A 16,580-nucleotide genomic window follows, 5' to 3' on the forward strand; every position below is an offset into this window, starting at 1 on the left:
AGAGAGCTCTTTATTTTGCAATAGATCCTTGCATATATATCTGAAGAAGCATAACAACACTTTGAGAAAAGGTGTGGGGGGTGATTGATGGAGGAAATATGGGCATGATTCAGGGCTTCTGATTTGCAATACATGCATGGAAGCCAGCTGGTGGCTCTGGATTAATAATATCTGATCGTGATCTTGTCTGGGGGGGGGGGTCACTTTAAAATGCAATAGAATACAGATTGTGGAATGTGCCATTTCTTCTATTGTGAAAATGGGGAATATCTATAAATAATCTATAAAAATGTATATCAGTTTCCCCAACTCTGCTTGTTGGTGTTCTTAAGTGGAAGTATCGCTTCTTCGAGGCAGTTTAACTTCTGGAATATGAGCGTGAACAAGCAGGAAAAAGAGAAGCTCATCCGCAAACGAGTCCTTGTTCATATATGGTGTCAGTTCTGAAACATCCAAGTCCACGATAAGAGCAAGTCACTTTGAACCAATAATTAGAATCAATCGCCAACCCATCTTTCATTTCACGTCATGTACACAATCACTAATCAAAACCACTTAAAAAGTTCGCCCTAAGATATGATACCAAAAACACTCCAATCCAAAACCAAAAACTTTTTCCTTTTGGAGTTTTTACTCCTACCCCCAGCTTTGCCGTTGAAAAATGTTCCCATTCAGGAACCTCTGAGTGCCATGTGTCACTCTCTCTCTAATAGTTCGAAGCCTGTTGCACTAATGCAGCTGTGGCACTGCTGATATAAATCCTGGAATATCCACTTGCTCTCTTTATATAGGCCTCACTCGCACAATAGTTTGATTTCAAACACAACAAATGTGATTTCTTTCAGGTGGCTTCCTACATCTTCCACCAGAAAATGCTAACAAATATTTCCACAGTCCATAATACTCCCTCTCACTTATGTTTCTTTGCCAGCATTGTGACGTGTAATTACGTCTTCTAAATTCAGGGTGTAATTTAACAAGCAGCATAAATGTAGATACAGCAGAGCAAAGGAAATGCGAAACAAATGTTTTTAAGGAGTGGTTAGTAACATGATGTTTTCAAATTTATTTTTTTCTTTTTTGAATTAACCACACAACCTATGCTGTTTGTCCGATCTTTTTAAAGAATGGTTAAGCTATTTAAAATAAATATGTAAATGTTTAATCGCACTAAATTTCCACCTTTCCAATCTTATTTCTTATTGACGTTCACATGAAGCAAGTTTAATTAGCCAGGCAGTCTGAATTCAGGACCAGAAAATCCCAAAATATTTAGAGGAGGGTGTCTGATACATTGTCCCATTACGGGTACAAAGTTTCCTTTCGGCGGATCTAACGTGCCTTAGCCCCGCCCGCCGGTGTTGACTTGGAGCCACCGGGAGAGGGTTGACGAATCGAGCTCATCCACAGCGTGTGTTTCGGTGCTGAAAACGTTTCAAGGCGAGGCGACCGCTGAACGCTGAGGACCGCAGTGAACGTAGTTTTTTTAGCCCCAGGTTTGTTTTTCTGTTTGTTGTACATTTCATAGATCGGCTTGTAACGTGGCGTCATTCGATCTGTTCGCAAGCTGTCGGCGATTAAACAAGACTTGACGACTGACATTAGCAGGATAGCCGCGTAGCTCTGCTGTTATTTGCGGTTTTGTACAGTCGCAACGTGGACAGTGGAGCTGATAGGCACGCCTCGTAAAACACACCAACTGGCTAGCTTTGCAGCGCTGTTAGCTTGGGAGCGCAATGTCAGTACCGTTAACAGATAGCTAACTTATTCGCAGGCATCAGGTGATAAACACATTTTCTTTCGGGAGCAGTTTCCCTAATGTCCAGTCACCTCGGGTAGCTGTTTTGAATTTCATTTTTGATGAAAACAAAGGGGAGAAAAAAAAGACTCGATATTAGCCATTTGTTGGACCTTTCTCAAACGGCTAATGTGCTCTGGATGACATTAGCGCACATACGTGTTTGTGTTTTCTGGACTCTCCTCTTTAACCGTTAGGTGTCTGTGGCGGCTCTTGGTGGTTAAAACGGGTGCTGTTAATTCCTAAGCTATGTGGGCGTTGACTGGCACTCCTTTTAAGTTTAGCAAGGCCTGCAGAGGTCCAGACAGCATGTACAGTACTTGGCTAGCAACAGTAGCCAGCGCATGTAGGTGGGCTGCGTTTGTACAGTACAGTGCATGCAGGCCAGCAACACTCAGGAGCTACGACACTTTCACATGTCCAATCCTAGATTATTATCTCTGCGATGAAGTACTGCGGGATGCTGCCTGAGCAAATACATACATGCTTATGAATTTCGTGTGCTGCACGTAGCTTAGTCATGTGTTATTGCAGACAACTATCAAGAATAAATCCCCCAAATTCTTTGGTGGCAGCATCTGTTTTGTGAGGATTTTCTGCTTCATCTCATCTTTTGATTGTGGTGGTATAATTCCACAGCTCAGTTTATAGCCACACTGGGCTGTGGGTACATTCAGTGGTCACTTTATATTGCAGGCTACACAGTTAATCAATCGTATCTGCTATTGGCTAATTCACGTGCTTAGAAAATACATGCTATAGTTGTAGTGGCTGACTGATACTTTTTAAGTAATGACTGTGATAGGTCAATGTCTGCTGATAATATTGGCCAACCATGTTCAGATTATTTGATCAGGTGTGTCCCTGCATGTACTGTATGCCGTTTGACTGATTGTATCATTTGATCCCCTCCATTTAGCAGATCCAGGGAGAGGAACCTGTTTGTTTTTCCCGCTGCAGGTGAAAGACAATGGAGGTGAAAGGCAAACAGCAGGACGAAGACATCTCATTCAGCAACACTGACACTAATGGTAAGGTCCCACACAGGTTTATGTTGATGAGTTAAGCAATTCATTAGAGTAATGTAAAGATGTAAATGAGGACCTGCTTTTAAAAATAAGCTAATCCTGTCTGTCATGTCATCCGGCATGAAGTACAGTCTGCAGATACAAATGGTAATTAGTTTGTTTAAGGAAAGGAGAGAGGTAGGGGAAAAAAAAAATGGCTTATGCTTCATAGCATGTGCACATGTCAGATGGTTGAGGGATTCTCCTGTCCAGCATACTGCTGTTCTGTGGGCCCTGAGCAGATCTGTCCCATGTTTTAATCCAGGAAGGGTACACGGTGGTGTTGGACTTCTTCCAGGATACAGTTGGCCGCTAAATGAAACCTGTTCTTTGGGTGGAACATGGCGTAGACCTAGCTCCTGACGTGTAGTTATATTTTTGTCACTTTTTCTAAGCTTTCAGTGGCTTTAGCCGGTAATGTTAATTTGGTTCTTTTCCCCAATTTTTTTTCCCCTAACGGTAAGGCAACTCAGTCCTAAATTGTTTGTGTTGTTTGGTGTTATAGAATAGTATGGTAACAATGTCTTTGAAGAACAACAACAGTGTGTTTTTTATGTTTATATATATATTATTACAATTACCCTGAACTTGTTGTTTGAGTACTGCGTTCAGAGTTACTGCCCGTCTCCGTTTGACCAAATCACCTGTCTCTTTAGGTAAGCGCCCAGCTGAGGACATGGATGAGGAGCAGGCCTTCAAACGTTCACGCAACACAGATGAGATGGTGGAGCTGCGAGTGCTGCTTCAGAGCAAAGTAAAAAGACTCAGTTCACACATCAGCTGTTGTGACTGCATTGCTGTTTTCTTCACCTTTTCATCAAACCTTTTTTTTTTCTTCACAGAATGCCGGTGCTGTTATTGGAAAGGGTGGCAAGAACATAAAAGCCCTGCGCACAGATGTGAGTACACAGATAAAAATCTGCAAATATGTCTGCGATTGAGGCGACAGTTTTGTCAGCTAATGCCTGCCCCCTCTTTTGCAGAACCTCTCTTTTCTTTTAAGTTTATATCTGCCTTGTTGACTGCCACTGGCCTGCTCACCAACGCCTTGGGCCGATGTTTAGCTATTGTGTCCCATCACTTGTGCTGTCCTTATATCTGGGATTCAGTCTAATGAAGTTCTATGATTACATTTGTGCTCTTTAAACATGAAGATGATGAAGAATTGAAGGTTTTCTTGACACAAGAGGAGGAATAATTTATTTAAAAAAAAAACAAAGTGTCAAAACAAATTACCAAATGATTTCTGCATTCCTGCAGAATTGGATTTCCACAGAATTAATCCCAGATTTTTTGGCGGCATGCTTTTAGTATTGTATCTAGAATTGACATGCACTGTTACTATGATGAAACCAACTTGGCTCGTGTGGACAGACCAGGAAGGTCCTGTTAGACAGCTGTGTTTTGGGATTTTTTTTTTGTTAGGTTTTTTTGGACACACCCCCTTTTTTTTCCCCCCCCAGTCCTGTTTTTGTGAGTTTCGACCTAACTACATTTCCCCAAGCTGTTGAAGCTATGTTTGACCTTGAAGTGACAACAGGTGCCTGAAAGCCTTGACTGGAAAGCCTTTTCAGGGACATAAATCTGTCTAGTGCTCCAAACTGCTTATTAAACATATCTTTGTCCAGGTCACACTTCCTGTTCTTCTTCACTCACCACAGTTTCACTTTTGGGACAACGTGTAGCGTGTATTCAATTAAAAATGTATTCCTTCTCCCCCTCTTCCCTTCTCCTTTTTTTTTTATTTTTTTGTCTTTACTTTTGGCCACCTTCCTCCGTTGCCCATGTACTGGATCGACATGCCCCTCCTGCGTTGCCCACCTTGACGTTGGCCCAACCTCCGCCCGCCCCCGAACGCCCGCCCGCCCGCCCACCTGACACTCCCGGTTGGCCCTGCCCATAAACTGTGCCCCTCCTTAATCGGGCACCTAACTTGACATCTTGTGATTGAATGCCCCCGCCCAATGCCAACCTCCTCCACCACAACCACCACCACAACCACCACCACCACCACCTCCTCGGCCCATGCAGTACAATGCCAGTGTATCAGTCCCAGACAGCAGTGGCCCAGAGCGGTATGTCCCACCAGTTATTGCCTCACTGCCTGATTAGAACAGTGAAACACATGTCTTTGATAATCTGCCTTCTGTTTGACTTTTAACATTTTGATATACATGACAGTATACCCCCCTCCCCCTCCCCCAAACACCCCCCCCCCCCCCCTCCACTTGTAAGAGACGTGTTTGTTCCTTTTTTTCTCCTTTTTTTCCTGTCCATTTTCAGCCTCTCCATTGAGTTGGACTTTTTGTTATTACAGTTTATTGTCCATGCAGAGAATCACTGACAGCCCACTACCAAGTAGTTGGTGCTTTACATAGTTAGCAACGCAGCGGTCAGATGCTGTTTATTTATATGTATTTTTTTTAATTTCCTTTCTGTGATGTTTAATTTTACCATAAATCTTGTGGAAAGCAGACATCTTTATCTCACTCTGTCCTCCTCCTCTGTGGCTCACCTGGCCCTCTCGCTTCCCACCCCCACTCTCAGCATCACTGTCCATGAGAGAGCGCACTGGCTCTTGTCCGGAGGCTCCGTCTTCGTGTCTGTCACTCATTATTGTTGTTTCTTTTTATTTCATGGTGCTGCATCCCCTTGTGTTAAATTCCTCTCAGGCCACATCAGATCAGCGCTGCCTGCCCAAACCTTTCATAACCCTCCCACCCCCGTTCCTGTTCCTGTTCTGTGCCACAGAGTAGTTGGCAACCACTCACATTTCTTTTCCCAGTCTAAACCCCTCTGCTCTGTTGCTGTTCTCTACTACCCACCTCGTCTTCTCCTCACCTCAGCCCCAAGCCCCTCTCCTCCCCACCTGTTCCCCACCCTCTTTCCCAACTCCTGGTCACAAAGAGAAGGTGTGCTGGTGGCGCAGTTGTCAATACAAGATAATGTGTTAAGTTATTACCTTCCTTTTCCCCAACTTGGTGGTGGGATGGTTATAGAAGATCTCTCTCTCTCTTTTTACACCCCTCTCTCCCAACTCTGTGTGGCCGCAATCACATTAATTTGAGCCGCTCTGAAACCGCCCATCCTCCCCAAGCTTGTCTTTAAAAATAATATTATAATCAGTGCATGTCAGCTGCTTATTTAGTCAGTGTAGTGTTGGGGAAAAGTTATGAAGAATTCTTATTATTTTTTTGTGTAGCATTTAGCAGTCTTAATTTTTCCTTTTTTAGTTTTTAAACCTTTCGTAAGTGTGTTCACAAATGTTTGCTGGACTGCTTCTTCTTTATTTGTTTGTTTATTTATTTATTTTTTATCAGGTTTTGCTTTCTGTCCTTCTCTCTTGTCCTTCTTGTAACGCCTTGCTTCCTTTTGGCTAAAATGGTTCCTGACAGGATCCTGAGTGTGAATGCCAGTATCGACACTATTGGAGAGATTCTGTTGAAAATCATACCGACTCTTGAAGAGGTAAGCTGTCATAATAATTGTGCATATAAACAAAGAGCAGTCCAGAAAGGTTGATGGTATCTGTTTATGAGATATGTTTATATGTTGCAAAAAAGAAAAATCACAACTGAATCTGACTGGAAGATCTCTTTATTTCTTTTATTACTGACCTTTCATGCTTTAAGTTAATATAACACAGAGCTGGTACATTGTATCCAGCTGCACCCAGCATGCATTGATAAAATGATAATAATAATAATAATAATAGTAAGCTACTTTTATCTGCTTCCATATTCACATGGGGTCGCCACAGCAGGTAGCTCCTGATATTTTCTGAATTTTTGCAGCCCTAAAGGGATTTGTGTCCTACACGCAGCCATATGTCCCACCGGTGATGCTGTGCAATAGTAGTAATGTGCTTACACAACAAAATTTTCATTAGCTTTACTGAGACTCACTGGGTCTTTGTCATAACCACTTCCTGGTTGTCATTCCAGTCATTTGACCGTGCTTAATTAGCTTATCTCTAGACTACTCACAGATATAATGGTTCTAGTTTCTTTTTTGTTGAATTATGCTTATTAATGATCTTAGTATGTGTCACTGTAGTTTTTTGTCTTTGGTAAATGCTATCATGATTTATTGTGAGTTCCTCTTGCCCTGTCTTAAAGTCTTTATGTGAGCTGTGAGCATGTGAGCTGCTTTAAATCTTCTCTAAATATCTTTTCTAGAAGTGGTTTGTAACAATTATTATCATACTTGTTAATACTGATGGGGAGAGAATTTACAAACCACATTGGATTGATTCAAATGACTGTTTATGCATAAGTAACAGATAGTCGGTTTGAAATGAAACAATCACGATGCAGTTGAAGTGCACGCTTATATTTCTTTATAAATTAAGCAGGTTAAAAAGACCGGAGGTGATCGCATTTGAAAGCTTTGTGAGCCTAAAGCAGACGGTCAAAGGAGAAGTTAATATAAATACAGGCCATGGGTTTGCTTTGCCCAAACAAAGCAAATACATCAGAAAAACAGGAAGATTAGGAGTAGACCGATTGTTTGTGTACATTCTAATGAATGTACCAAAACTGATGAAAGGCATATTCAGTTTCAGAACAATGCTATATTTCTCTGAAAGTCTACAGAGCAATACTAAGATTCAGCGAAATGCAACAAAGTTGACAAGCCAGTACGTTGCAGTACAAGTGGACAATGACCCAAAACTTAATGTATGAGCACTCTGAACAGTTTGAAGATCAGGAGGAAGAATCTGTTGCAGTGTCTAAATCGCTCACCTGATTTCACCGACTGTGATGCTGCAAAGATAAAACATCACAAAGGAGGCATCGTTCTAGCCAGTCGTTGCTTTCAAATAATTTTTGACAATAAAAAAAAAAAATTATCATTTTATTTGGGATTATAAAATTCCGTGCATAGAAGTGGTTGCTATTGCTTAACAGATAATTAACCCCTTAAAATAATTTTCTTTGACTCCTTAAGTTATTTTTGTTGGAGGCTTTAAAAAAGCTGAAAGTCTCCACTGCAACTGTATGTGCCATTTCAGACTGATGTGGTAGCATAGAGGGACAAAAATGATGAAAATTAAGTTGCTGTCCAAATATATGAATGTACACTGCACTGATGTGAATTTTGAAATGCATTAAACATATTAATCATTGCTTTGTTCAATAATGTTCCACAATGAAATGGAAATTTAGCATCACATTTTCTAATCTTGAAATGACTTGCCAAATGCCAGATTGTGACCCATGCAGATGTGTGCGTGGGTCATTTAAAGCTTGGAGTCCACTGCATGTTGAGCAGTTATTAGCAGGTTTAGCAGTTTTTTGCCACATTGGCAGCATATAAGTTACTGCCCAAAGACTTTAATAATAAACTATAGGCAGATATTCTGACCCTGCTGACATTGTTGATCTTGTGCCGTGTTTCTTTAGTACCAACATTACAGTGGGATTGATTTTGACTGTGAGCTTCGGCTGCTGATCCATCAGAGCTTGGCAGGGGGCATCATCGGAGTGAAAGGTGCCAAGATAAAGGAGCTAAGAGAGGTAAGAGAGTCCAGATTAGCAGGATCCTCACGATGCTCTGCCCCAAAAGCTGGATTGTAGAATAATTATTAAGGTTGTAAGGTTGTTAATGCATATTGTATCTGAAATATATTAGGATTTATTAGGACTTATTTGTGCAACCTTATTGTTGTATCTGTATTTCCCAAACGTTTTATAACTTGTTTATACTTTGAGTATTACAAATATAACTTATTTACAGCTGTAATCAGATAATGTGGAATATGTGATCTAAATTTGGCTCGTAAGAATAATTAAAAAAAAACAAATCATACCTCAATTAAATTCACCTGATCTGCCCATCGAGATCATCATCTTCCATATGTCCGGACAGCTGTCAGTGTACAGGTTTTGATTGAGATGGGCAATTATCCGAGCCATTGTTAGCTACGCAGCTCATGTGTATTTAAGGACCAGTTTTGCTAGTGTCATTGACCAGCTTTAATGGCAAATTGGTCACAGATGAAATTGATAGACTGGAAAGAAGACTAACACTTTTTGTTCTTGTGCATCAGAACACCCAGACCACCATCAAGTTGTTCCAGGAGTGCTGTCCACACTCGACAGACAGAGTCGTCTTAGTTGGAGGAAAGCCAGAGCGCGTCGTTGAATGTATAAAAGTTATATTGGAGCTGGTGTCAGAGGTGCGATTACATCATTGAGATCTGTTAAAGGGGTTAACATGCTTTATAATTATGCGGTTCATGTCTCACAGTAAGAATAATAAATGATCTATTTAATTTTCTTTTCCTTCCCCTTGCAGGCACCGATCAAAGGTCGCGCCCAGCCTTATGACCCTAACTTCTATGATGAGACGTACGACTACGGTGGCTTTACTATGTTATTTGAAGAGAGAGGCAGACGACCCATCGGTGGCTTCCCCATTCGTGTTCGTGGCGGTTTTGAGCGCATGCCTCCCGTTCGTGGCAGCAGGCCCATGCCTCCCTCCAGAAGGGATTATGATGACATGAGTCCCAGACGAGGGCCTCCGCCACCACTGAGCAGAGGACGAGGGGGAAGTCGTGCTCGTAATCTGCCTCTGCCCCCGCCACCACCACCAAGAGGAGGGTAAGGGCAGTGCTTTCACATCTGAACTGTTTTTATACTTTATATAAAAGATGGCCATAGATAATGCCCATTACCCATTGGTGTTTTAACTCCCATTTTAAAGCCCCTGGTTGGCCGTTGCCATATGGTTAGCATAACCAAGCCAAAAGTGAATGTATTTGGACTAGAGGGAGGAGTGCTAAATTGTCGACTAGGGCTATTGTTGATAGGTTGCATCCATCCATCTGGGTGCACATACATAAAACTTAAATACTATAAAAACTGGAGCACTCACTCCTTGCACACCAGCCCATATTATGTCAGTGCTCCAACACCACAAATGCAGCCAAAGTTCAGTCCAAATTCAAATTAGCAGAGGTGATGAGCCTAGTCAGCATTCACCCACCCTAAGTGTTATTAAAATGAAGGTGAAAATTAGCTATAGGCATTTTTTTTGTACTCTTTGTGAAACTATCTTATTTCTCCAATGAAGTTTGGATCTAAAAAGCACTATTAGATTCCTGTTAATTTATGCGTATTATGTGTATGTTTGTGTATAGGCATATATATTGTTTCACCAACTTCTTTTTCCTTGTCTGTTATTATCCACAGAGGTGACAGGTTTTCACATGGCAGCTATCATGGTAGCATGGATGACAGACCAAGGTGAGTAGGATTGTCAATACAAAATAATTTGTCTTAAAAGCAGAAGACACTGAAAGTTCATCAGGAGGTGAAGCCATAGTTCAGACCTGATCAGAGGTCATCAGTGGAGTCTGCTTGCCCTGTCACACGTGTCCCCTATGTTGGAGGAACTGTGTTAACATTTACCTTTTTGTCTGTAGTGACAGAAGAGGCAGAGGAGACCGTTATGACAGCATGGTGAGTGTTTACTAGTGCTTCTGTAATGCTAATCCGTATGTGTCGCTTCCTGCTTCTGTGTAGTTTGTGTTTGTGAATTCTGCTTTAGATCATATGATTGGAATTTCTTTTTCTCACTTTCGTACAAGCGCAGTGGCTTCAACACCAAGCTGCTTTTTTTTTTTTTTTTTTTTCTTCCCCCACTATGTATGCACACTGATGTAGGCCTGTTGTTGCCAGGCAACTGTTGTCTCCGTGGTTACCACAGAGCAGCTGAGTACGTAGTCCGGAGATCCACCAGGCTAGCAAATGAGCAGAAGCCAAAGCGAGTCCTGAACTGTTTCCCTGTAGGTTTAAAGCTGCAAAAAATGTTTTAATAGTAATACAGAAGCATTAATTTCATCACACAGGCATCAAGAGATGTCAGTTAATCCTTTAAAGTGATTTTAAAGTGTCTAAGAAAAGAGCAAAAACTGACGTTTATCATGTAAAGTATAATATCATTTCTTTTTCTTTGTGAAACAAGAATTTCGGGAGTGAAAGCATCAACTGATTATTTTTTGCATTAACGCTTGTCACTGCTCTACACATCTGAGTTAACAAGTAAACATCGTCACATATAAATGAAATGCAATCGGTGTAATAGATGTGGGACTTGCAGCCAATTTGCTACTTGACAGATCTTACCCATGGCTAAGCTTTTAAGGTGCACTTAAATCCAAAGAAAGAGGTTTACAGTAAAACAGCTACAGACAAATGCTGGAAAAAGTAATCAAAACTACAGTGACAGCTTCCAGTTGACATTGAAGTGTTCAGATGTTCAAAAGGCTTTTTTCCCCCCCTTTTTTTTCTTTCTTTTTTTAGGGCTGTATGCAAGCAGATAGTTTGTGTACTTCTTGAAGACAGCCATATTACTGTAAAATAGGCTTTACTGGAACTTACTGGCAGCTGGTTATCCCTCACAGTGCATCACCGTATATGAACTATATTTATATTTTCCTTTAAAAGGATGGGTACACCTAATTTTGAATGTTAATGGTAATGCTCATTTCTTTGGAAGTATTAAATGGAGGATGAAATAATTATTGCCCCGACTATATATTCACACGTGTTCCCACCTTAAATTGAATTGGTGTCCTTGTTTCTGAGCCATTTAAATGGTTTATTTAAAATAAATAAATTAATACAGAAAAGGCCTAAATTGTCTACAGGGAAGTTGTAGCGTGATCAGCAATGCATCGTTTGTGTTTAGCAGCACAAGTCACTGACAACTTCCAGCCGAGTCACTGCACAAACCAGCAGAACAGAATCCTGGAAAGTGTAAATGTGTTTTGGGGCACGTATAGAGTCTACGAGGACTCGTACAGGCTGATTAAAATAGAAGCATATCTGTTCTATCAGACATATGTGAGCTGAGCAGCTGAAAAGCCTCCTGTGTAAGAGGCAGCATAGTCAAAATTGGGTTTTTCTTGAACTTTCCCCACAATAGCTGCAGCTGTTCTTGGCAGTATTGTGAACTCAAACTGATGATGCTTTTATGTGCTTCAAATATATGAACGACTGAAAGTCTCTGTGGTGATCTAGGAAGGTAAAGCTGAGTACTTTACTAACGAGTACTTTAAAGGTCTTCAACATGTGCCTTTCTGTTGGTCAACTTTATTCAAATGAATAATTTCAGAAAGGCAAATCATCACATGAAAGGTCCCAGAGTTATTTCACCCTTGGATCAAAATTCTAGCCAACAACATGGTGTTCTTATAAAGTTCAGTGTGATTTTTAAAGCTTTGAAATGGATGTGCTTAATACTGTGGGATGAGTACTCCCCTTCACCTTGGTGAACATCAGATTGTTCTTAGTCTGCATGAGTGTACACGAGTTGTTTGTAGTTTAACGTAGAATGGATAGTGAGCATTTAGTTTACTCCAGGTTCTGAGAGCTTCGTCTTTACTGTGACATTCAAACTTATATTATATATATTTTTTCCCCCATCAATTGATCCTGAAATGCAGAGTGGAGGTGGATATGGTGAGTGTTCTTCTTTATTAATCTCCTGGAAAAATTCAAGTTCAGCAAAGGAAAATCAGGGCTTCTTGGACTTTATTCTCATAATTTCATCTTTTATTTTTGAGAGGTTTTATAGGAACACCACAATGCTGCTAGGCATGGGGCAACTCCACCGATCAGGCATAACATTATGACCACCCGCCTAGTATTGTGTCGGTCCACCCTTTGCTGTCAAAACATCTCTGACCCGTCAAGGCATGGACTCAACTAAACCCATGTGCTGTGGTATCTGGCACCAAGATGTCAGCAAAAGATCCTGTAGGTCCTGTAAGTTGTGGGGTGGGGCCTCCATGTATCAGGCCTGTTTGTCCAACACATCCCACAGATGCTCACGTGGATTGAGAAGTGGGTCATTTGGAGGAAACAATGCTGAGGTAGGTGGTACGTGTCAAAGTAACATTGGTTAGACCAGGTCACCTTTTTCTATTGCTCCGTTCACCCTGACTGGTCTGTGGCTATGCGGCCCCATATGCAACAAACTGCAATGCACTGTGTATTCTGACACCTTTCTATCAGAACCAGCATTGACCTTGTGGTCAATTTGAGCTACAGTAGCTCGTCTGTTAAATCGCACTACACGTGTCAGCCTTCGCTCCTCACGTGCGTCAGTGATCCTTGGCCTCCCATGACCCTGTCACTGGTTCACTGCTGTTCCTTCCTTGGACCACTTTTCGCAGATACTGACCACTGCAGACTGGGAACACCCCTCAAGAGCTGCAGTTTTGGAGACACTCTGACCCAGTTGTCTTGCATTCACAGTTTGGCACTTGTAAAACTTGCTCAAATCCTTGCACTTGTCCATGACTTTCTTCTCATCAGCTTTGAGGATAAAATCGTCACTTGCTCCCTATGAGATCCCATCCACTAACAGGTGCCATGATGAAAAGATGATCAGTGTTATCTATGTCACCCCAGTGGCCATGATGTTATGCCTGATCAGTGAGTATAGACTAGGTCACAGGTTTTCTAACACACTGCTATTATCAGTTCAGCTTTGACTTAATGTGTTTAACAGTTAAGTTCATTATTTATTGAATATACTACTGTGTAAGGAAAAGATGAAACCATGCAATGCCTACCAGTTTAAAAACAGTGAGTTTCATTTAAATGATTCATTTATTTTTACTGATAAATGAATCCGTTGATTCAATAATTGAACTGCAGCTCAAGTCTGGAACATTCTGGCTACATTCTTTACTATCACTTTTCTCTTTTCTTTGTTCTGGGGTGCATTTTCATTTTTTTCCTTTCTTTGTTTTCTTTTTGATGTTTTCAAAGACAACAGTTCTTCCTGGGATCACTTTCAGTCTGGTGAGTTGGGATCGATCGTTACTATCCCAGCGTTTTGTTTCCTAACCTATAGGGATTGTTGCATCTTCTGGCATGCTTTAGTTAAAGATGGATTTTTCCCTCTTCCACCTTATGTGGTTTTAACTCCTCCTAGGTGGCAGAGGCTCGTACAGTGATATCGGAGGTCCAGTCATCACAACACAAGTCACCATCCCAAAAGATGTAAGCTAAAGTGAGCAATGACAAGAAAAGAGATGCCACTCCTTCATGTATGTTTTTTAACTCTCCTTTACGGTTGTTGTGCAGCTGGCAGGCTCCATCATTGGTAAAGGCGGTCAGAGGATCAAGCAGATCCGCCATGAGTCTGGGGCATCCATCAAGATTGATGAACCACTAGAGGGCTCTGAGGACCGCATCATCACCATCACAGGGACACAGGACCAGATCCAGAATGCCCAGTACTTGCTGCAGAACAGGCACGCACTCCTCTGATTTTCCCCGGGACAGTATCAACACCACAGAGCAGTGAGGCCTTTCTGTGCTGACCTGTGTGTTCATGCTCACCCACACCCAAATGGAAATAATTGTATTTATTTATTTTTTTTTTACTTTTAATCGGTCAACTTTGACTCACAGTTTGTCCAGGAATATCTGAAATGAAAGCTAATAAGATCACTAGATTAAGCAGTTTATTAACGGAAATTGTGCAACTGTTTTGGGTAATTGATGATGAAATAATTCTGCAGTGTAAGTTCGATGGAAACTGGCTTTGGGTGGGGGAAGCTTTAAAGACGACCTTGGATCTGGACTATTTTACACTATTTTGTAACTTTTTACAGTCGGCGTTAAGATCGTCTGGCAGATTAATGAATGATGAAAATAGTGTTTCATCTTGTGGAGCTTTTCATTTCACTGTGCTCCCTCTCACCACTAAATGGCTAAGCTGGTCTCAGCAGTTGGTCGGGTCGCTTCTTGCAGACAGAATTTATTTCCAGCCTTGACCTTGCGTTACTTTTTTTTTAACTTACAAATGTGCTTCATGTGGAAAATGCTTAACAATTTTTCCACATCTGGATTTACAACTTCTTAACCCGTGCCATGTTTCTGTTAACATAAATATTCCTAATGTTTCGTCCTTACCTTTTATCTGTCTCTTATTTCAGCGTGAGGCAGTACTCAGGTCGGTTCTTCTAGGAAGAAAAGAGAAGAAGCAGAAGAGTGAAGCCATGCTGCCATACTGTTTGTTCCTGCTATTCAGAGCCTACATTCCTCTGCTTTGGGTAGACATGCCCCTTCCACACACACACACACACACACACACACACACACACACACACACACACACACACACACACACACACTCTCTCTACACCGCCTAGCTGTGTTGCAGTTTTTATTTTGACAAATCTTAAGCTGTCAAACAGCAGTCAACAAGTTTTTCTGTGCTGGTGTGATTACTTTTAAGAGATTCTTGTGCCGTCACTGGAGTAAACCCATCTGTGTGATGACTTTCGGTGTTGTGAGAGCCAACCTCTGGCCCTTATTTCTTTGATTTCAGTACAGCATGCAGAATGTAATAGTTTTGTTTGAATCATTATGTTTGTTTGATTTATTTTTTTTTCTTTCCCTTAAAGTTTTAAGCACACTTTCCAAATGAAGATGCATGGTGTTGGAATGGTTCAAAGCCTTTTGAATAAACTTCAGTTTTTACACGACCTCCAACACCTTTTTTCTCACTGTTAAATGAAGTAATGAAGTGCTTTCTTTCTTTTTCTTTTTTGAATGATGGGGTTCAGTGAGATTGTTTGGGAAATTAATTTATTTATGTCTATTACGCTAAAGTAGAAAGCAGAGAAGAATTGAGATGCCAGCCTCATGTCTGGAGGGTCAGTATGAAGCTAGCACCACAGCCTGTTGGCTTACTCTAGCACAAAAGTGAATGCATGCAGCAGAAATTCCACCCATCAGTCCACAGATGAACATGCTGTATCTTGTTGTTGTTTATTTTGTACAGAAAGAAGCTAAAATGTACTTTTGGCCTTCCTCTCAGCACAAATAATATCTGCTTGTAACCCATCGGTGCCTATTTTAGAAACCTTTCAGTTTATAATTCTCTCATAAACAGTTTTTTTTTTTTTATGGATCAAACAGAAGATTTGTGAAAATTGTGAACTTTTGAAGTGTTTGTACTGTGGGTGTACTTTCTAATCCGTGATGGTGCTAGCTTCATATTTTAACAGGCAGGAAATAAATAAACCTATTCCCCAAAATATCTTCTTTTTTTTTTTTTTTAAAAGTCGGGATACTTGTGCCAGTGCGGTATGCATAAAGAAAGTTTTAAGATTTTTTTTTTTTTTTTGTGTGTGTAATCGTCTTTCTTTGAAAGGCAAAAAGCTGTATAAAGTGTGTATATATTTACATAAAAAAGCAGTAATTTTATGAGTGTTTAGAACGGCCCAGATTACTTAATACTTTGGGGCCAAAAAACAACAAGAACAACAAAAAAAGACAGATTTGGTAATCTTTAGTTGTCTTTCCATTATTTCTTTTCTACCACTCACAGGGATGGACTCGCTGAAATCTTCCAACCTTAAGAGCTGATCAGTTGGATCCATTTTATTCTTGCATATTTTTTTTTTTATTATTTTAATTTTTGGAGAAGGATTTTTAGAGTTCTGTGAATTGATTTCTTAAGATACTTTTTTTCCTCTTTTCTTTGCAGTTTGATGTCAAGGGATTTGTGAGTCCAGGAGTGGTGATTTTTCTGTGTAGTACTTGCAGGTGTTTAGTAAATAAAGTCTGTGTCACAGCCCACAAAGTGTAAGTGTGTGTCTATTTGTTTTTATTTCAGCGGAGCAATACTGCGCTGCTGTCTTTGTAGTACATGTAATTGGTTTACGGACATGGTGAAGTGTG

The 16,580-nt window shown here is 40.8% G+C and overlaps 1 protein-coding gene across 4 annotated transcripts; it reads left to right on the plus strand.

The window, feature by feature from the left end:
- The first annotated feature begins 1,332 nt into the window (after positions 1-1,332).
- hnrpkl (heterogeneous nuclear ribonucleoprotein K, like) lies at positions 1,333-16,488 on the plus strand. 4 transcript variants are annotated; one of them, XM_084935521.1, is made up of 16 exons: positions 1,333-1,496; positions 2,721-2,829; positions 3,522-3,619; positions 3,708-3,764; positions 4,897-4,940; positions 6,261-6,333; positions 8,271-8,384; positions 8,918-9,046; positions 9,166-9,470; positions 10,062-10,115; positions 10,295-10,331; positions 12,320-12,335; positions 13,653-13,685; positions 13,819-13,886; positions 13,971-14,140; positions 14,828-16,488. In XM_084935521.1, the coding sequence occupies exons 2-16, from the start codon at positions 2,769-2,771 to the stop codon at positions 14,856-14,858; spliced, it is 1,290 nt and encodes a 429-aa protein (XP_084791647.1). In that variant the 5' UTR covers positions 1,333-1,496; positions 2,721-2,768; the 3' UTR covers positions 14,859-16,488. The 4 variants fall into 4 exon arrangements, with proteins under 4 accessions (XP_084791647.1, XP_084791645.1, XP_084791648.1 ...); XM_084935519.1 differs by having other exon boundaries at positions 1,334-1,496; positions 2,718-2,829; XM_084935522.1 differs by lacking the exon at positions 1,333-1,496 and adding an exon at positions 1,503-1,781 and having other exon boundaries at positions 2,718-2,829.
- Positions 16,489-16,580: the final 92 nt, after the last annotated feature.

Source organism: Perissodus microlepis, chromosome 7, assembly GCF_051167445.1.
Source record: "Perissodus microlepis isolate ML-2025 ecotype Zambia chromosome 7, ASM5116744v1, whole genome shotgun sequence".
In the NCBI taxonomy this organism is placed as follows: domain Eukaryota; kingdom Metazoa; phylum Chordata; class Actinopteri; order Cichliformes; family Cichlidae; genus Perissodus; species Perissodus microlepis.